This window comes from Mirounga leonina, unplaced genomic scaffold (assembly GCF_011800145.1).
Source record: "Mirounga leonina isolate KUSES-001 unplaced genomic scaffold, KU_Mleo_1.0 Mir_168, whole genome shotgun sequence".
Taxonomy (NCBI): Eukaryota; Metazoa; Chordata; class Mammalia; order Carnivora; family Phocidae; genus Mirounga; species Mirounga leonina.
In genome coordinates, this window is record NW_023270426.1 from 59,409,785 (window position 1) to 59,426,652 (window position 16,868).

The 16,868-nt window shown below is 35.1% G+C and overlaps 1 protein-coding gene and 1 non-coding gene across 3 annotated transcripts in view; one reads left to right on the forward strand and one right to left on the reverse strand.

Moving 5' to 3' along the window:
• CETN3 (centrin 3) overlaps positions 1 to 12,583 on the reverse strand; it is a 60,550-nt gene extending 47,967 nt beyond the window's left edge. The window contains exons 1-4 of one of the 2 annotated variants that reach the window (XR_004681003.1): positions 12,455 to 12,576; positions 10,463 to 10,598; positions 8,701 to 8,815; positions 2,758 to 2,949 (exon numbers count right to left, since the gene is read on the reverse strand). Coding sequence is in view for 1 of the 2 variants with exons in the window: in XM_035014846.1 (XP_034870737.1) it covers positions 2,758 to 2,949; positions 8,701 to 8,815; positions 10,463 to 10,598; positions 12,455 to 12,471 (460 nt within the window). In the remaining variant the exon portion in view is untranslated. Of the gene's footprint in view, positions 1 to 2,757; positions 2,950 to 8,700; positions 8,816 to 10,462; positions 10,599 to 12,454 lie in introns of both variants that reach the window. The other variant, XM_035014846.1, reaches the window with a different exon arrangement.
• A 419-nt stretch (positions 12,584 to 13,002) lies between these two features.
• Positions 13,003 to 13,123, forward strand: LOC118017232. Its single transcript, XR_004681093.1, has one exon. It is a non-coding gene; the product is annotated as a U6atac minor spliceosomal RNA (small nuclear RNA).
• Positions 13,124 to 16,868: the final 3,745 nt, after the last annotated feature.

Sequence of the window (16,868 nt, forward strand, 5' to 3'; positions counted from 1 at the left end):
TTTTTATCAATTGCAAGAGCATTTAGAGATATAAGTAAGAGCAGTATATGTATGCATGTGCAATACTATTATTCATATGGTCTATAGACAATATTTGATGCATATACCCAGACTGCATGCAATACTTCAGAAGGCCCCCTGCTCCCAGAAACTCACATCTCAAATTGGAAACTACCAGATTAGATGAATTTAATATAAGAACAAACCCTTCCCCCCCAACAAAAAAGACAAATCTTAACAATAAAAGACTATGTATCACTGTATTTTATTTGTAATCAATCACTTAGAAAAAATAGAAAAAATATTACTTACCTAACTAGTCATTTGAATAAATGACAGTAGGATGCTCAAGCAACAGTTGTATGGTGACTTAAAGTAAAGCAAGCATTAAGAACCAAAGAAATGTTTTAAGGATGCACTAAAATCTTCAAGCAATAGAGCACAGGTATGAACTCTGAGATTAAAAAGCAGCAAACAGAGCAGACTAACAAGGGATCAAGAAATGGACACATTTTCTAGGCAAAGTTTTACATCAAGTTTGAATTTAAGAGGCAGCTTCCTAATTGATATTTTCTTCTAGTGTCAAATGAAGCTAATAACCAAAATCTAACTTGCATGTGCCTAGGACAGGAAAGAAAATAACTATCTTTTGACACATGTAGTAGCCATTACTAAAGATTTAAAAAATAGATATATCAAGATTCTCTATGCCATTGAAGATAGTACCCTTACAGAACGGAGCTGCTTTAAAGCTAGTTTGGGGTAACAGCCAATAGCTGGGGAAGACACAAAAATTTTTAAAATATGAAGGCAGTAGATACTAAATCCAAATATTAGAGTGTGAGCTCAAGAAATCATTTAAATTTCCTCAAGTTTTAATCATCTTTGTTTTAAAATATAAATAAATCCCTTCAAAGAACTAGTATTAAAAAGTTCATAATGTTCAAATAATATTTACATAAATATAATGAGAAAGTATAACAATGCACAATTTAAAGGACAATCTACAAACCTGAACTAATAGCTAGTTGCTACTGTCTTACCTCCTTATTAAAGCATACCAGTACTTCCAATATTTCCGGTAATATATATATTATGTATGTATTTATGTACATATGTATAGTTGATACTGTATCAACATATATCTACTGTAACACACACTCCTGCTTAGGGCTTTAAGTCAATAAACATCAGAGCACTCATGTTCAAGAAAATGCAGGGGAATATAAAGATAAGATACAAAAAAAGGAAAACAAGCTTCCATTTAATGCTAAGCACCTTCAAATATCTTCCTTTAATACTTACAACCATCCTGGAAGGTATCTCCCTTCTCATTTTAATAAATGGGAAACCAAGACTCAGAAAACATTGAAAACTTGCACAAGATTACACAGCAACTACGTAAGTGGTAGAGATTCAATTCAAATCCAGATCTGTAGGATTCCAAAGCCTTAGGCCTTTCATGCTATGATTCCATACTGCTCTTAACGGACTTAAAATATACTGGAGAGATACACATGTATGTAACTAACAGAAGGCATTGTATAAAAATGTCAAAGTATTTTGTTCCTCTAAATGGAGATCTCATAATTCATCAGAGACCACTAGGGAAGGCTTCTGAGAAAAAGATGGGAGTTTAAAATGTACCAGAGAGGGACAACTGGGTGGCTCGACTGGATAAGCATCTGCCTTCAACTCAAGTCATGATCCTGTGGTCCTGGGATTGAGCCCCACATCAGGCTCCCTGCTCAGCTTCTGCTTCTCCCTCTCCCTCTCCCTTTGCCCCCTCCCTGCTTCTGCTCTCATTCTCTCACAAATAAATAAAATCTTAAAAAAAAAAAAAAAAAAAAACTGTACCAGAGAGAAAGACTAACATATTAGCAGACAGAAACTGGCAATTAGAACATTCTAGAACTTTAAGGAATGGCATGATGAAAAAGGCACAGCATAAAAAAGTGTTTTCAGGATAGTGTATTTGGACAAGGTATGTATGTATGGGAGGTGAAAGTTAAAACAGAAAAGTGGAAGATAGTTAGAGCAGAACATATCTTAGAAAGCTTTGATATTTACTCTGTAGGCACTGAAGAATCATTCAGCATTTGAAGAGGGGAATGACATCATAAAACTTGTACTTTAGGAAAAGAATTATCAACAGACTAAATTAGAGGGTAGAGGCTCATAGGCATAGAGGGCAATTAGGAAGCTAAAGAGACCACATCTGCCTTCTTCATTGTGTAGCACCAGTTAGCACACAAGGCACGGTATCCAGCAGGCATTCAAGGAAATAATGAATGAGGCTATGATAACATTCCTACAAAGAAATTAGGGCCTGAACTAGGGCAGCAGCAGTAAATAAAGATATAAAAAAAAGATTCAAAACATTTAAAGGGTAGAACCAATAGAACTTAGTTACAGTTTAGAAGTACATGTAGGTTAAGGAAGAAAGCAATAAAAGCTGATATTTTACTGAGTAGCTGAAATTTTGGTGATTCTTCATCCTCAAAGAAAAGTAAAGTACCTTCTTGGAAGTGTGGAACGTCACGTTACAAACAGTATAGTTGGTTTTAAAAGATCTGCATCATTCTGAATTAAATTACGTGAAATGTTTAGGCAAAAAGCCCATGACAGGATGAACAACAATTATACCAAACAGAAAGAGTCTGCAATGGGTCTTGAAAATCATTTGATTTTAGAAAAATTTACTGTATGCATACATTAGGGCTAATACCTGGAATATGTGTTTTACTCAAAACTTACTTTCTCCATCACCATCTTTATCAAATTCTTCTATCATAGCCCGAAGTTCTTCATCACTCATGTTTTCACCCAATTCTCTGGCAACACGTCGCAAATTCCTCAAGCTTATTTTACCTGAATCATCATCATCAAATAGTTTAAATGCCTTTAATATTTCTTCATGTGGATCTCTTTCCAATATCCAGTCTGTCACTATAGTTAAAAGAAAGTTTAAAAATTTTAAAAACACTTTATAAAAATCACAAATGCATCCATCTGTGAAATCAACAAGTGTTAGATGAGAATTAAAGTTGTGAATCTTTCAACATTTTCATAATACTGCCAAATCAGAGCCCCAAAACCCAAAATGATAAACCTGAAATTACAAAAATCAAATCCGTATTTTAAAATTTAATCTTTGTTATCAACAATTCATCCCATTATAAGAGTATGCAAAACTATCTCACACAGAGGCAAAATAAAAAGGATTATATACCATATTTATTTAAGGTCTACTATTGTTAAGAATTGCACTATGCTCCACTGACAGTAAACACAGAAGTCTAGGAGTTTGTAACTTAGTTGTAGATATGATATACCAAAAAAGCAATTAAGACTAATTAGATAAAAGATGTCTGATGTCTAAACTTAATAGTAACATTATTGTTCCTCAAGTTAAATCTAATTTAAAGACACAAAAATCATGACAAATTAATAAAATGCACTGCCATCATTGATAAAGACACAATGTCACACAGATGAAAATTCTGCTGCTATCTTCATGATTTGAGGAAACTCTTGGTTTTCCAAAATATGAAAAGCAGTTACCAAAAGGACTGAACATGATTACAGTAAGAAAGCTTCCATACCCACCCCCCCAAAAAAAAGAAAAGTTCTGGAAAGATCTCTCTAAAGTCATGCCCATTTTGTTCAGCAAGATAATAACTCTCAGACAACTAAAAGTGAGAAATACCAGACCTCAATATAAATTATATATTTTAATAGGCTAAATGTAATAATATATAACAATAGTAAACAATATTTTCAATATTTGCAGTCTTTATTCAATAGCCACAATAACATAAATTAAAGTAAAAATCTGTGGTATAAATTTTTTTAAGTTACTAGATCAAATTCTGAAAATAACTAAGTAAACATCTCTGAAGTAATTCCACATGCTAGTCTACCACTACAACAAAAATTATTTATGACTTTCACTGTGCCATTAAAAATAACTCAGTCCTGGTGAGGTTTACAGAATCTTAAAAACTTGCACAAATGTTTGTAGATGGAAAGTACTGGAATGTTTAATGCACCCAAAAAGAGAAATACAATTCAAGCCCACAAAAAATTATTATTGTTGTGCTGTAATGTCATCATGTTTGGTTTGAGTAAGCTTTTAGGATAAGCACCTATTTAAGCTAATGTTAAAACATCTACATACATATTTAGTAGTTTTCTATTAACCATTAATTGTACCCAAAAAGTCTTTCAAGTAACTAATTGAAGTATATTACTATAAGTATGCAAATCACCAAAGCTCATAAATATTCAATCAAAAGGAGTTGGCATATATACAGCCATAACACCAAAATAAAATACCATGCTTAACTCTATGGCTCATACTCAACTTATTTTGAATTTAGTCCCAACAAAAAAGCAGGACAAGGAAAAAAAAAGTGTTAAGAAATTTTCTTCACCAATTAAATAATTTACATGACAGGTGAACCAAAAAAGCAGCTTGCTGAGTATTAATGTACTTAAAGAAGCAACAGGGTGATGTGGGGAACAGATGGGGCTCCAAGATGTATAAATTCTTATCCCACTAGTGCTTTAATTGTGTTAGTTACTTCAGACTTATGTGTATATATAATCTTTTATCAATACTTTGCCTTAGAATACAACTTTTCTTGGGAATTATAAATACCCATCATTTTGGACAACTAAAACATTGTAACTTTATGGTGACTCTCCTCCATGCCTTCATGCTCTAATCCTATTCCACAAAGTAGAATTTAATTATAAGGAATACACTTTTTTCCCAATGAAAATAAGTCAACTAACATACAGTTAAGGTGGGTTCAATTTCTGTCCATGTAACTCTATTTTCAAAAAATCATACTACCAGAAATATACTTCCTCAAAATAGTTAGACCTTACACATTATAAAAATCAGTTAAGAACACAGCCCATTAAAAAACATCACATTAAAAGTTTATCAAAAATCATTAAAAGTACTGCTAGAAATATAGCTTCAACCATATTTCTCATTGTCTTTTGGGGGTTTCTATCCAAAAATAAAAGTTACTTTAGGGCGCCTGGGTGGCTCAGTTGGTTAAGCGACTGCCTTCAGCTCAGGTCATGATCCCAGAGTCCTGGGATTGAGTCCCACATCGGGCTCCTGGCTCAGCGGGGAGCCTGCTTCTCCCCTCTGACCCTCTCCCCTCTCATGCTGTTTCTCTCTCTCTCTCTCTCTCAAATAAATAAATAAAATCTTTAAAAAAAAAAAAAAGTTACTTTAAACTCAACATTGTGGAACCCAAACTCCTCCTACTATCACCAAGATAGTGGCTGATGCCCCACCTCAAAAAAGATAACAGCACCATTAACAGATATCTCCCCTATTTGAAGTCTAAACATTTTAAATCCCATAAACCTAACCAGTGATTAATTCCCAGAGTACTGAGGACACTACCTTTTTTACTCTTAAATGTATCTCTTTTCATTCTCACCACCCTCAGCATAATAGAAGTCTGTTTTTTTCCTGTCTGCAGTCTCTCTTCCCTCCAACCCATCTTTAATACTCTCAATAGAGTTACCTTTCTAAAATATATCATCTTCTCTTCCTCAGAAACTGAAAATGATCACCTGCTAACTGAAGTCCAAGCACTACACATGATGCAAGACTATGTATTTGGCCCAATCCTATCTTTGCATTTCCCTAACCTCCACAACAGGAGACTACCTGGTTTCCCAAACATACTATACTTCTACTATACCACTCTTTGTTGTTGCTGTTTTCTCTGCCTGCAATGTCTTTCTCTACTCGTTCCCACAATCTTCTCTTTAGGAGGAAATCCTATTCACATCCCAAAAGGTCTAAATTAAAAATCCCCTCTGCAAAGTCTTCTTCAATTGCTCTAGACCAGGAATTGACAATTCTCTTTGTTTTTGTTAAAGGCCAGACAGTAAATATTTTTGGCTTTGTGGAGGGTATAAGGTCTCTGACTAAACTACTTCCTCTGCCATGACAGCACAAAGGCAGCATAAAAGATGAGGCAGTGTGGAAGCAACAGCTGAATTTAGCCTAAGGGCTGTAGTTTGCCAACTTCTGCTCCAAACAAAATTATAATTTACCACAGAACACTATAGCTTGTTATTACCTACATTTAAATGGTAAGCTCCTTGAAAGAACCTTTTAGCAACTTTTAATTCCCCTCCCTCAACGCAAAGTACCTAATGCCAAAAAATTCAGGGAATGTTTGTTAAATAAGCAAAGCAAAAACAGTAATAGAATATTCTATTCTAAATAGGCAATGGAATAATTCATTTGTGCCAATAAAAGAGGGAGTACAAACATCTGACTTATCTTGGTCTTACTTTAAAGGAGCAATTCCTAAAACATCTTTGTTACTACTCACTAACCTCAAGCTGTCTAGATTCTTAACTTACATTAAATATATTTTAATATTTTTTTCTAACATTGGGAAAATTCTGGTTCAGTGTTAGACTTCATCCAGAAATATCTGCAGAACAATATCCTTCAATAGTAATAGATAATACATAAAACTAAGACTCAAATGTTCTGGTTTGGAGTTATTTTTTCCAAAGTATAAAATATACATTCATCTGTGCTCAGTTATTATTGAAAAATAATCAACAAATGGAGAGAATACATAGTTCTTGACTGATTTCTAAACAGTAATACATTTTTGACTACTGGTACTGAGGATAGCTGAAGTATGCTAAGCTGGTCAAAAGTTTGATCTTTGAAAGTCAGAGCAGAAGTTTAGTCATGGCCATTTATTCTGTAAAGAACCCAGTATAAGTGCTCTGTTAATAACATAGAAAAGATGGAGGATCAGGAAAAGATGAAGATGACATGGGACTCTGGCTTCAACTGCTAATAAAATCGCAATTTTAAAATTGTATTTACTTAAGGTGAAATAATGTGTTGCATAAAATTATTAAGGATGATATAATGCCTAAAATAGCCTGCCACTATGAAAAAAAAGTAATCAGAAAACTGTACATTTTATGTTCCAGTGATGCATACACAATCATTACTAGGCATTAAAACAAAGTGAAACAAAGACAATTTTTTAAAGTAATAATAACAAATACTTAATAGTACTTTCTATAGCTAGGCCCCCTTCTAGTAAGCATTTTACATATTAACTTATTTATTCCTCCCAAGAACCCACAAGACAGTACAACTATCCCCATTTTATATCTGCAAATGAGACACAGACAAGTAAAATGACCAAGTTAAACAGCTAGTAAGTGGCAAAACCAAGATATGAACCCAGGCATTCTGGTTCCAAAATGTCCATGCTAAACCACTACATTGTACCAAATGTGCCTGAATTGTAGCTCTTTCCTAACAGTACCATTACCACTATATCCTTAACACCCGTTTCTATAAATCAACAATCTAAATAAGAACTTGGATTAGTCCAACTTATCATAAACTACAGAAGAGCTTCAATACTGAAAGACTAAAAGAATAAAGATGGCTCCCTCCCTCTCTCAAGTAAATAAACCTACAGATTAGAAGAAAACAACACAATATGCTCCCCAAAGGGGTTGAGCTGCCTTTCTAAACAGTGATTTCCTAGTTTACAAGGTGGGAATCTTCTGTGTCGTGCTTTCTCTTTTACATTTATCCTTTAATTTCCCTCTTCCTCACCTTGATTTTGAGTTTTCAGATTAAAAAAATAAAACCAATGATTTAATGATATGAATCTATCTTTTCCAAACTGCCCTTTCTTTTTGCTTTCTATATTGCTTCTTTCTGAATATTTACACAAAGGTTTTGTGTGTGTAACTGGATTTGTTCCTAAATTTTTTAAATATCTAAAAATAACTCTGATATGCTTATATCATGACATATATAAGGTGGTATTACTGCTTTAGAAAATTTAATTAAAAAAAGCACTTTATGAATATATGTACATTCTGTGTATAATATTCTATGCAATATATTTAAATCATAATAGCAAAGTCCTTGCCTTCCAGAATCTTCTATTCTAAAAAAGCCTGATATATGCTATAACTAATTCACTATAATCAACTATATGAAAATTCAATCATATTAAGCTCACGACACAGTATGCTTAGTTGGTTGTTCTAAAATGTTTTCTCCTGCTTGAGTTTGCCAAATGCCTCCTTTACTACAATCCTCTCCTGACCCTCAACTTTAAACAGATGACTTTATTCACTGAGATCAAGTCATACAGAATATGTAGCCCCTCATAAGCTTTGTCAACCTAAAGGCAAGCACTTCCTCTACAGTCAAAGATACCAAATGCTACAGGTTTTCTCTTCTCCCACTCTGCCAACAAAAATCATACACCAGAATGGTCTTAGGAAATATTTTCCAAACAAAAGGATACCGAATTTTCTGTTTTACTCTAAGAAAATAATTTTTTGATCACCCTTTTAGTTTTATCACATAATATAAACACAGGTTACTTAGGAAGACATCTTTCCACAAAAAGCTACATAATAGTTCCTTGATTAGAATCTTCAGGACAAAAGCCAAAATGATAAATCCCATAATGAGGCTGTAAATCTTATTTTTCTTTAAAATAAGGGAAAAGAGTGCCCCCAAACCCCCATTATAATATCTACCTTATACAGCAATGTTCAATAACAAAATTCCAGAGAATTAAAAAAATACTAATATTAACGGATAATTTCCTAACAAGTGCTAATTACAAAGACCTTTATTAAAATACACACCAACTTCATTAAAATCTTCAAAGGTGATTTTCCCTGTGGCTTCTCTGTCATAATCTTTAAGAATCTTCAGTACATCAGCTTTTTTTACATCAAACCCCAAAGCTCTCATTGCCACCTTTTGGATTAAAAGGGAAAAGCAAATTATAAACCACTCTTTCGAAAGAAGTGACTTCCAATTCTTAAATAAATTTTTACAACTTAGGGATATCAGCACATTAGTAAAATATTTAATTCTTTTGCATGTTTTATGTCTCTAAAAAAATCAAAGTGATAGTTTTTCTCTACTACTGAAATTAAACAGCAATTTTTTCATTTATATATCCTTTTTTATAGAACCAACCAGTTGTTTATAAAATACACTATACAATGGACTGACTTACTATACAGATCATCTTAACAAGTTATTTGTTCTCAAACGATTAACCACCAAAATGAAAAAAAGTCATAGCATAAATATTAAAAATTTATACAACAGAAGAGATAAAAGAATTAAAATAAGAGTTATCCTGAGACTCTACATGATTAGTTATTAAGTATAAATAGTCCAGGCCCCTGAGTTTAAAGAAAGAAGAAATCTTGTTACTATTAACAAAAAAGGAGAGACATGATACTGATTAAAGAAGTCTTACTTGGAAAGGTTCCATTTGTTCTCTGATGTATGGACAAAATAAAGTAGAAGAGCACTGAGAAAAGGATGACTGGCTTTAAAACAGATACCATAATATATAGGCTTGAGGACAGTGAACAGAGCAGCTTACCTTACCTGAAACAGGAAGAGCTCAGATGGAAACAAGCAGTTAGCAAATGAGAAAAGTAGGTAGTAGTAAAAGTGTGGGGAGCAGTCAATAAAAACCAAAGGAATCTGAACTTTATGCAGTGTACAATGAGGAGCCACTAAAGGTTTACGAACAATGAACAATATGAGGAAAGAATCTTAGAAAGATGAATCTAATGGTAGTATATAGAGTGAACTAGAAATGGAGAAACCATTTCGGAAGATCCAGGTATGAAATAAGATCCTAAACCAAGATAATAACAATGGTTAACAAATGGAAGAGACATTATAGAGGAAGAACTGATCAAAACTGGATAAATGAAAAAAAAAAAAAATAGTGGGAAAAAAGAGAGCTAAAGAGCTACCAAAATGTTGCCTTTCTTATTGTGCTGAGTGTGAGATCTGTACTACCCTAAACAAACTCTTGCATCTTTATAAATAATTCTAGGTCCTAGGATTGACAGTTTTCCCCCATTAGCATGTGTCGACATCAGACATCACTTACATCGTTTGCACCAGAGAAAGTATGTGAAGAATGTATTACTAACATGTCCAAATTAAAAGAGAAATAACACTCTCACAATGTGAAAAAAGAATGAGTCACCAAAAAAAAACCAAAAACAAAAACAAAAAAAACAAAAAATCCAAAAAAAAAACAAAAAAAAACCCAACAGTGGGAAGAATACAGTAAGAACTGTTTAAATCCTATAATATGAATTATTTTTATTATGTGAATGAAAAATAAGGCCCTCCATAGTAATGTATTTTTATATTTAAAATACTATTCACTTTACAATGTGAAAGGAAAGTAAAAAGATATTAGGAGTATTATTCAATTTTATTATAGCATTTAACTGTGAACATCTAAAATGGTTTCATATTTCCACAACCAGTTTAGTTAAAATACTTTAGAAATGTACTGTAACCAACTATCAAAAATGCAAATAATTTTAACAGAAAAATATACATTTTGAAGTACCCTATTACCTTTAATTCATGATAATCTATTGCTTCATCTTTGTCTGTGTCAAATAGTTCAAAAGCATCTTTAATTTCTTGTTTCTGTTCTTCAGAGAGTTCTCTTCTTTTTTTCCTCTTTGTTTTGTCTACTACAAGCTCATTTCTATGAAAAGAAAAAATGTCTATTCAGTCTACTTTAATCCTATTCTCCTGTGCATCTAGATGATTAAAATAAGATTCCAAAATGCAACAAAAAAATTAACCAATGAATACTTTTTAAAATTTCTACAAAGGAAGTATTTGGGAGAAAAATGAATTTTCCTTACATGAGTCAAAGCTTTGATCACTCCATAGTCTAAGCTGCTATAAATCTGCACTTTCCAAAACTGAAAAGTGTTACAGGTTATTAGAAGAAATGAGGACCTAACTTTCTTTCCTTCTGACTTTGTATTTATTCTCAATGATATTAATGTGGAAGAAATAAGAACTGTGAATAAAAAAACATTACTTCCATGACAGAAATCCCAACAAAAAACCAAGGCACTCATACATAACTATTCACATTACTCTACAACATAGTGTTAAAAAAAATCAGAGGAAAATTCATAATTGATGATCACTATATATTTGGTTTACTTTTTTTTTATATATATATATTTGGTTTACTTTTGATAGCATTTATAAGTTATCAAAATTACTACCCATAAAGCATATAATTTAACAACTTACAAAGTTTTTGGCATTGTAGGTTAAAAGTGATTTAGATTACATATTTCTAAGTTTGGCACTTTATTTATAATTTCTTCCATTGATATTAACAAATCAACCAAAATACTGAAGTCTAAATATAGACTAAACCATAAAAATTAAATGCCAAAAAAGTATATTTGTGCTAATTTTCTATAATATAAAGTGAAGAGTCAATGGTTTTGTAAATCTCACTTGTAAATTTAGATTTAGTTTCTCATAAACCCCGGGTATTTTTTTTAAAGGAAATCCTATTTACAAAGCCAGAAATGTCTTAAGAGATACTGATCTTAGTGTTCCAAAATTTCAAATGGGGCTGCAACATCTGTATAAAAACACTCCGTTTTGAAACAATTTCATAAAACTTCAAAATGTAAAGCTTGGTTGATTTTAATAAAACGTTATCTATTTGCTCGTGTTTTGCTCTCTAAAAATCTACAACAAAGGAAAGAGATGATTAGAAAGTGATCAGAAAAGGTATAATAAATAAAGCTGAGGAAAATCTTTCTTTCACAAGAGACCTGACTTCACACAAGCTTGGACATTCCCGGGGTCATTTTCTCTGGACGGCGAAGTCCACCACAGACCTACAACTGATTCCACGCAAGGAATCTCTTAGCCGAACGAGGCAGCTGTTTGGAGAGGTGTAACTACTTATTTTTAAGGTAAAACGTCTACATGGCGCTGGGGCAACAGACAGGGGGTTAGAGACTAGAATTGAATTAAAGGTAAAGAAACTCAAAAAACTTGAAAAACCTAAGAGAGATTACCAGTTAAAGTCATTTGGGTTATACCTTAAAACAGGGCCCCAGGATAAAATCAAGGAGGGGTTTTACGTTATTTCCGAAATTTATAGTTTAAGTATGATGGCATTAGAGCAGCTAAGGGGGTGCCGTGGACCAGGAAGGCGGAGCTGAATGAAAGGAGGTATGCTCCTTGGCCTGATTTCTCGCAGAAACACCGCGAGAAGAAACATCGCGATATTTCACTCCGTCCTCGCATCTAAAATAACCCGTCTTTTTGGTGGTGCAAAGCCCAACGCACTGCTAAACCTAACCACCTCAGCAGAAATGCACGGGACTCATCTCCTGCGAGACACCACGGCCCCCAGGGTGAGGGGTCTGGGCCCGGGAAGGTTGGCCGAGGCTCCTCTCCCTCGTCCCAAACTGCATCCCCTTCCTCGCCTCGGCCCCAACTACCTCCCTTCTACACACACCCGCCCTAGGGCCCGCTGCGGGGTGTGGAGAGCTTTGCGGCCTCCTCATTACCGACCTCAGAGCTAAACTCATTTTCTCTTCGGACAGAGACGTTCCTCTCAAGAACGACTTTAACGCCCTACCCAAGGCAGCACGACTTCCACAAGCCGTTCAACAGACACTCACGACCTCAGCGGCCTCAAGGACCTCCCACAAGGTAGACACTTCTGAGCCGGATTGGTTAACATTGCTAACGTCCTGGCCATTGAGACGGAAACGTCACTAGTCCTCTGCTCTCATTGGGCATATTTCGCGTCAATCAAAGAAACCGCTCTTCCCTGTGCTTCTGCTGCCCCTCCTCCCGCCCTTTAGATTGGCCTGTCGCGGTTTCCACGAATCCTTTGCGGAGCGAGGGTCTGGGTGTTTGCGTGATAGATTGGGCGGTAGGTGGTCGGATCTCGCCTCACGCAAGGAGGCCTGTAGCCTGAGGCGAGTGACCGGAGACGAGACGGACAACTCCAAGGGAAAGGAAGGAAGGGAGAAGAGGCATGGCTGCGGGGTTAGCCTCCTCAGCTAGAAGGAGGGAGTAGCTGGGGAATGAGGCCTGCCAAATTTGGCTTCGCTCTGTTGTATGAAAGGAAAGAAGGTTAGCACTCCCCTTGACAAGGATGGAAGAGGTCCTCGGGCGTGTCAACACGCATACAGTTAAGGCATGCCACCTACTTCGCTATATCCTAAAACCTTGGATGGCCTGAGTACATAGGGAGTTTGTTTAAAACGCAGATTTAAATGTATCTTTCTCCCATTCTGATTTTAGTAGGTATGAATCCGCATTCTTTTTTTCCTTACAAACTGTCCAGGTGATTCTAAGGCAGGGGCTGTAGATTATATTTGTATAATTAGGGGGTTGAATTACTAGGCTATTTACGGTGAAGCGGTACTTAACCGGCCTTTATCTCCCCTCTTCCTCCTTGAATGGATTTGTTCTCTTATGTCCTTTATTTTCCAGTGTTGTGAGCTGCTTACACACATTATGTTGTCTGAAGTTGCAAACTAAGTTCTTGAAGCTCATTTGGGTAATTAAATTGTTTACTTGTTTATCATTTCTACTAGGCTTTCTTGAGGTGTAGGATTTTATCTTTCATTTAACGCTGTTCCTAGTGCCTAATACAATGCCTGATGCATAGGTGCTCAATAAATATTTGTTGCATTGAATGGAATCTTGCTGTGAAAACCCACAAAGCACTGAACTAAGCTGTAAATCTTATAAAGGAATAAAATAGCCTGAATGTGGGTGTCGGGCAGGGAAAGGGGGACGATAAACAAACACTATTGTGTATGTATAAAGGAGATGCATACACATAACACACACACACATAATAAGTTTAAGGAAGGGATAGAACACAAAAGGACAGAAGAAAGTCTTCTTAAAGGATTTGGCCTATATGTTAGGCCTAGAAGGATGAGCAAAATTTGGACAAGTAAAACTACTATGATGGTGTAAGTCTAAAAGTTAGAAGTTCAAGGATAGCCCCCCAAAAAACAAAATTAGAAAACTTACCCTTTTAAAGTACTTTATAAATCTCCTTTAAGTCAAAAAGGAAAAGGGAATATTGCCACTAATAAGGTTTTTGGTAGTTTAAAAGAGAGGTTGGGGTGTCTGGCTGGCTCAGTCTGTAGAGCATGCAACTCTTGATCTCTGGATTATGAGTTCAAGCCCCACATTGGGCATAGAACTTAATTTTAAAAATTACAAAAAAAATAAGAGGGAGCTTTACAAATTACTAAAATACTTCATACAACTCCATGCTGCTAATAAATATTAATATCAAAATGAAATAATCACTTTCCAAAGGAAACAGATGACTGAAAGAAGATAGAAAACTGAATTAGGTCAGTAACTATAGATAGGACTGAACGGTAGGGTGGTGCCAGAATTCCATGCCATAAAATAAAAAGGCATCCAGCCCACTCAGAGTTATGGGTGAGTTAAAAATTCATTAGGAGCAGGCAACTCTTGATCTTGGGGCCATGGGTTCAAGCCCCACGTTGGCTGTGGAGATTACTAAAAGAAAAAAGAAAAAACAACTTTGAATTCATAAAAATTTCTGAGGAGCTAATTCTTTAAACTCAAAGCATGATGGAGAACTTTTTAAACGTTCTAGCTAATGTGAAGCTAGCACAGAAAACATTAAAAGCGTTTAAAATCCTAAAAAAACATTTAAAATCACTGTATGCTTCATGAGGAGAGTGTGCATGTTACTCACCATTCTATGTGCTTGGCTCGTATTTGATGTTCATTAGTGAATATATGTGCAGACATTTTAGATGTTGGCAAAATCAATTTGGTATTGAACATTTCACTGAAACCAAATAGAGTTTATTTTTAAAATCCAAAGATAGTTCAAAATACAAATCTGTATTAATCATAATTCTGGGTTAAGGAGATAAGCTCAGTATCTGAAAAGGCACTGGAAAATATTCAAAGTCCATTTCTAATAAAATGTATATTAATAAACCAGATGTAGAAGGTACATTTTTAACTTGAACAGCATATTTGAAAAATGCTAGTGTTGGGGCACCTGGGTGGCTCAGTCATTAAGTGTCTGCCTTCTGCTCAGGTCGTGATCCCAGGGTCCTGGGATCGAGCCCCGCATTGGGCTCCCTGACCAGTGGCGAGCCTGCTTCTCCCTCTCCCTCTGCTCCTCCCCCTGCTTGTGCTCTCTCTCTGTCTGTCTCTCTGTCAAATAAATAAAAAAAATAAAATCTTTAAAAAAAAGAAAAAAAAACACCTCCCTTAAAAAAAAAAGAAAAAAGTGCTAGTGTTTCTTAAACCTGGTACCTGCAACACTAGAATTTTGTGGGATGTTTATGGTCATTTCTTGAAGAATGGGTTTGGTGGGCAAATAATTTGGGAAAAATAGATTTTTAAATGTTTAAATTTTCAGCAGGATATCCTGCTAAAGGAATGACAGGAAAGTTTATGTATCATTTCTGCATAGTAGTGAAAATTAGTGACTTGTCCACTCCTTGCTATGAGGGAGGCTGGAAAAACAAATCTCTAGCTGAAAAACTGTGCCCTGCTAAAAGTTGGGGTCAGATCATCTATTACTAAAGATAAGATAGGGGATTTGCAGCTCTGCCACAAATACCATTAAAATAGTTATCAGCACTGTCTCTGAAATTCTAATCAATGATGTACTAAAACAAGAAAAAGAAGTGATATATAAAATTAACATTATGTGTGGATAATATGATTACCTGGAAAAATCCGAGAGTATTAGACTATTAGAACTGAAAAAAGTGGGGCGCCTGGGTGGCTCAGTCGTTAAGCGTCTGCCTTCAGCTCAGGTCATGAGCCCAGTGTCCAGGGATCGAGCCCCGCAGAGCAGGGAGCCTGATTCTCCCTCTCCCCCTCCCCCTGCTTGTATTCCCTCTCTCGCTGGGTCTCTCTCTGTCAAATAAAGAAATAAATAAAATCTTTAAAAAAAAACTGAAAAAAGAATTCAGTAAAGTAGCTGATTTTCGGAAAAATTTGCAAAATCAACAAGCAATCATAAGCTAAAATAATAACAGCAATATGAAATTCCTACAAGTAAACTTGAAATGTGTAGGGGGCGCCTGGGTGGCTCAGTCGTTAAGCGTCTGCCTTCGGCTCAGGTCATGATCCCGGGGTCCTGGGATCGAGACCCGCATTTGGGCTCCCTGCTCAGCGGGAAGCCTGCTTCTCCCTCTCCCACTCTCCCTGCTTGTGTTCCCTCTCTCACTGTGTCTCTGTCAAATAAATAAAATCTTAAAAAAAAAAAAAAATGTGTAGGATCAGAAGGTAGAAAATCACATTTTACTAAAGGACATGAGATTTGAATAAATTGACAAGCTATTCTCCTAGATGGGAAGATTCAGTATTGTAAAAATGCTGACTATACCCTAGATTTATCTGTAAATTTAATATAATCAAAATGAAAATTCTCCTTTTTTAAAAAAATTTTTTAAGATTTTATTTGAGAGAGCAAGCATGTGTATATGAGTGGTGGGGGTGAGGGAAGAGGGAAAGGGAGAAGCACACTCCCCTCTAAGCAGGGAGCCCAACTCAGGGCTTGATCCCAGGATCTTGAGATAATGACCTGAGCCAAAGGCAGACGCTTAATAGACTGAGCACCCAGGCACCCCCCATTTTTTTCTTGAATGTAATAAAAATTGTTCTAACGATCATTTTAAGAATAACTGTATAAAATAAGTTACAAAATGGTGAAAAAGAATAGTAATATAAAAATTGCTCTATAGGATATTAAAATGTATTTGCTACTATTATAATCAAAATAGTAAATCCAGAGCCAGAGCCAAAAGTAGATAGAACTTGTGGTTTAAGAAGATAGTAGTATTAGTATTTGTTTAGTCTTCCTCCTGAATCCTTAATAAAACAATAGTTGAGCAACAATTTCTAATACTAAAGTGATTTGGAAAGCTACTGTAAACAGGTATTTAAAAAA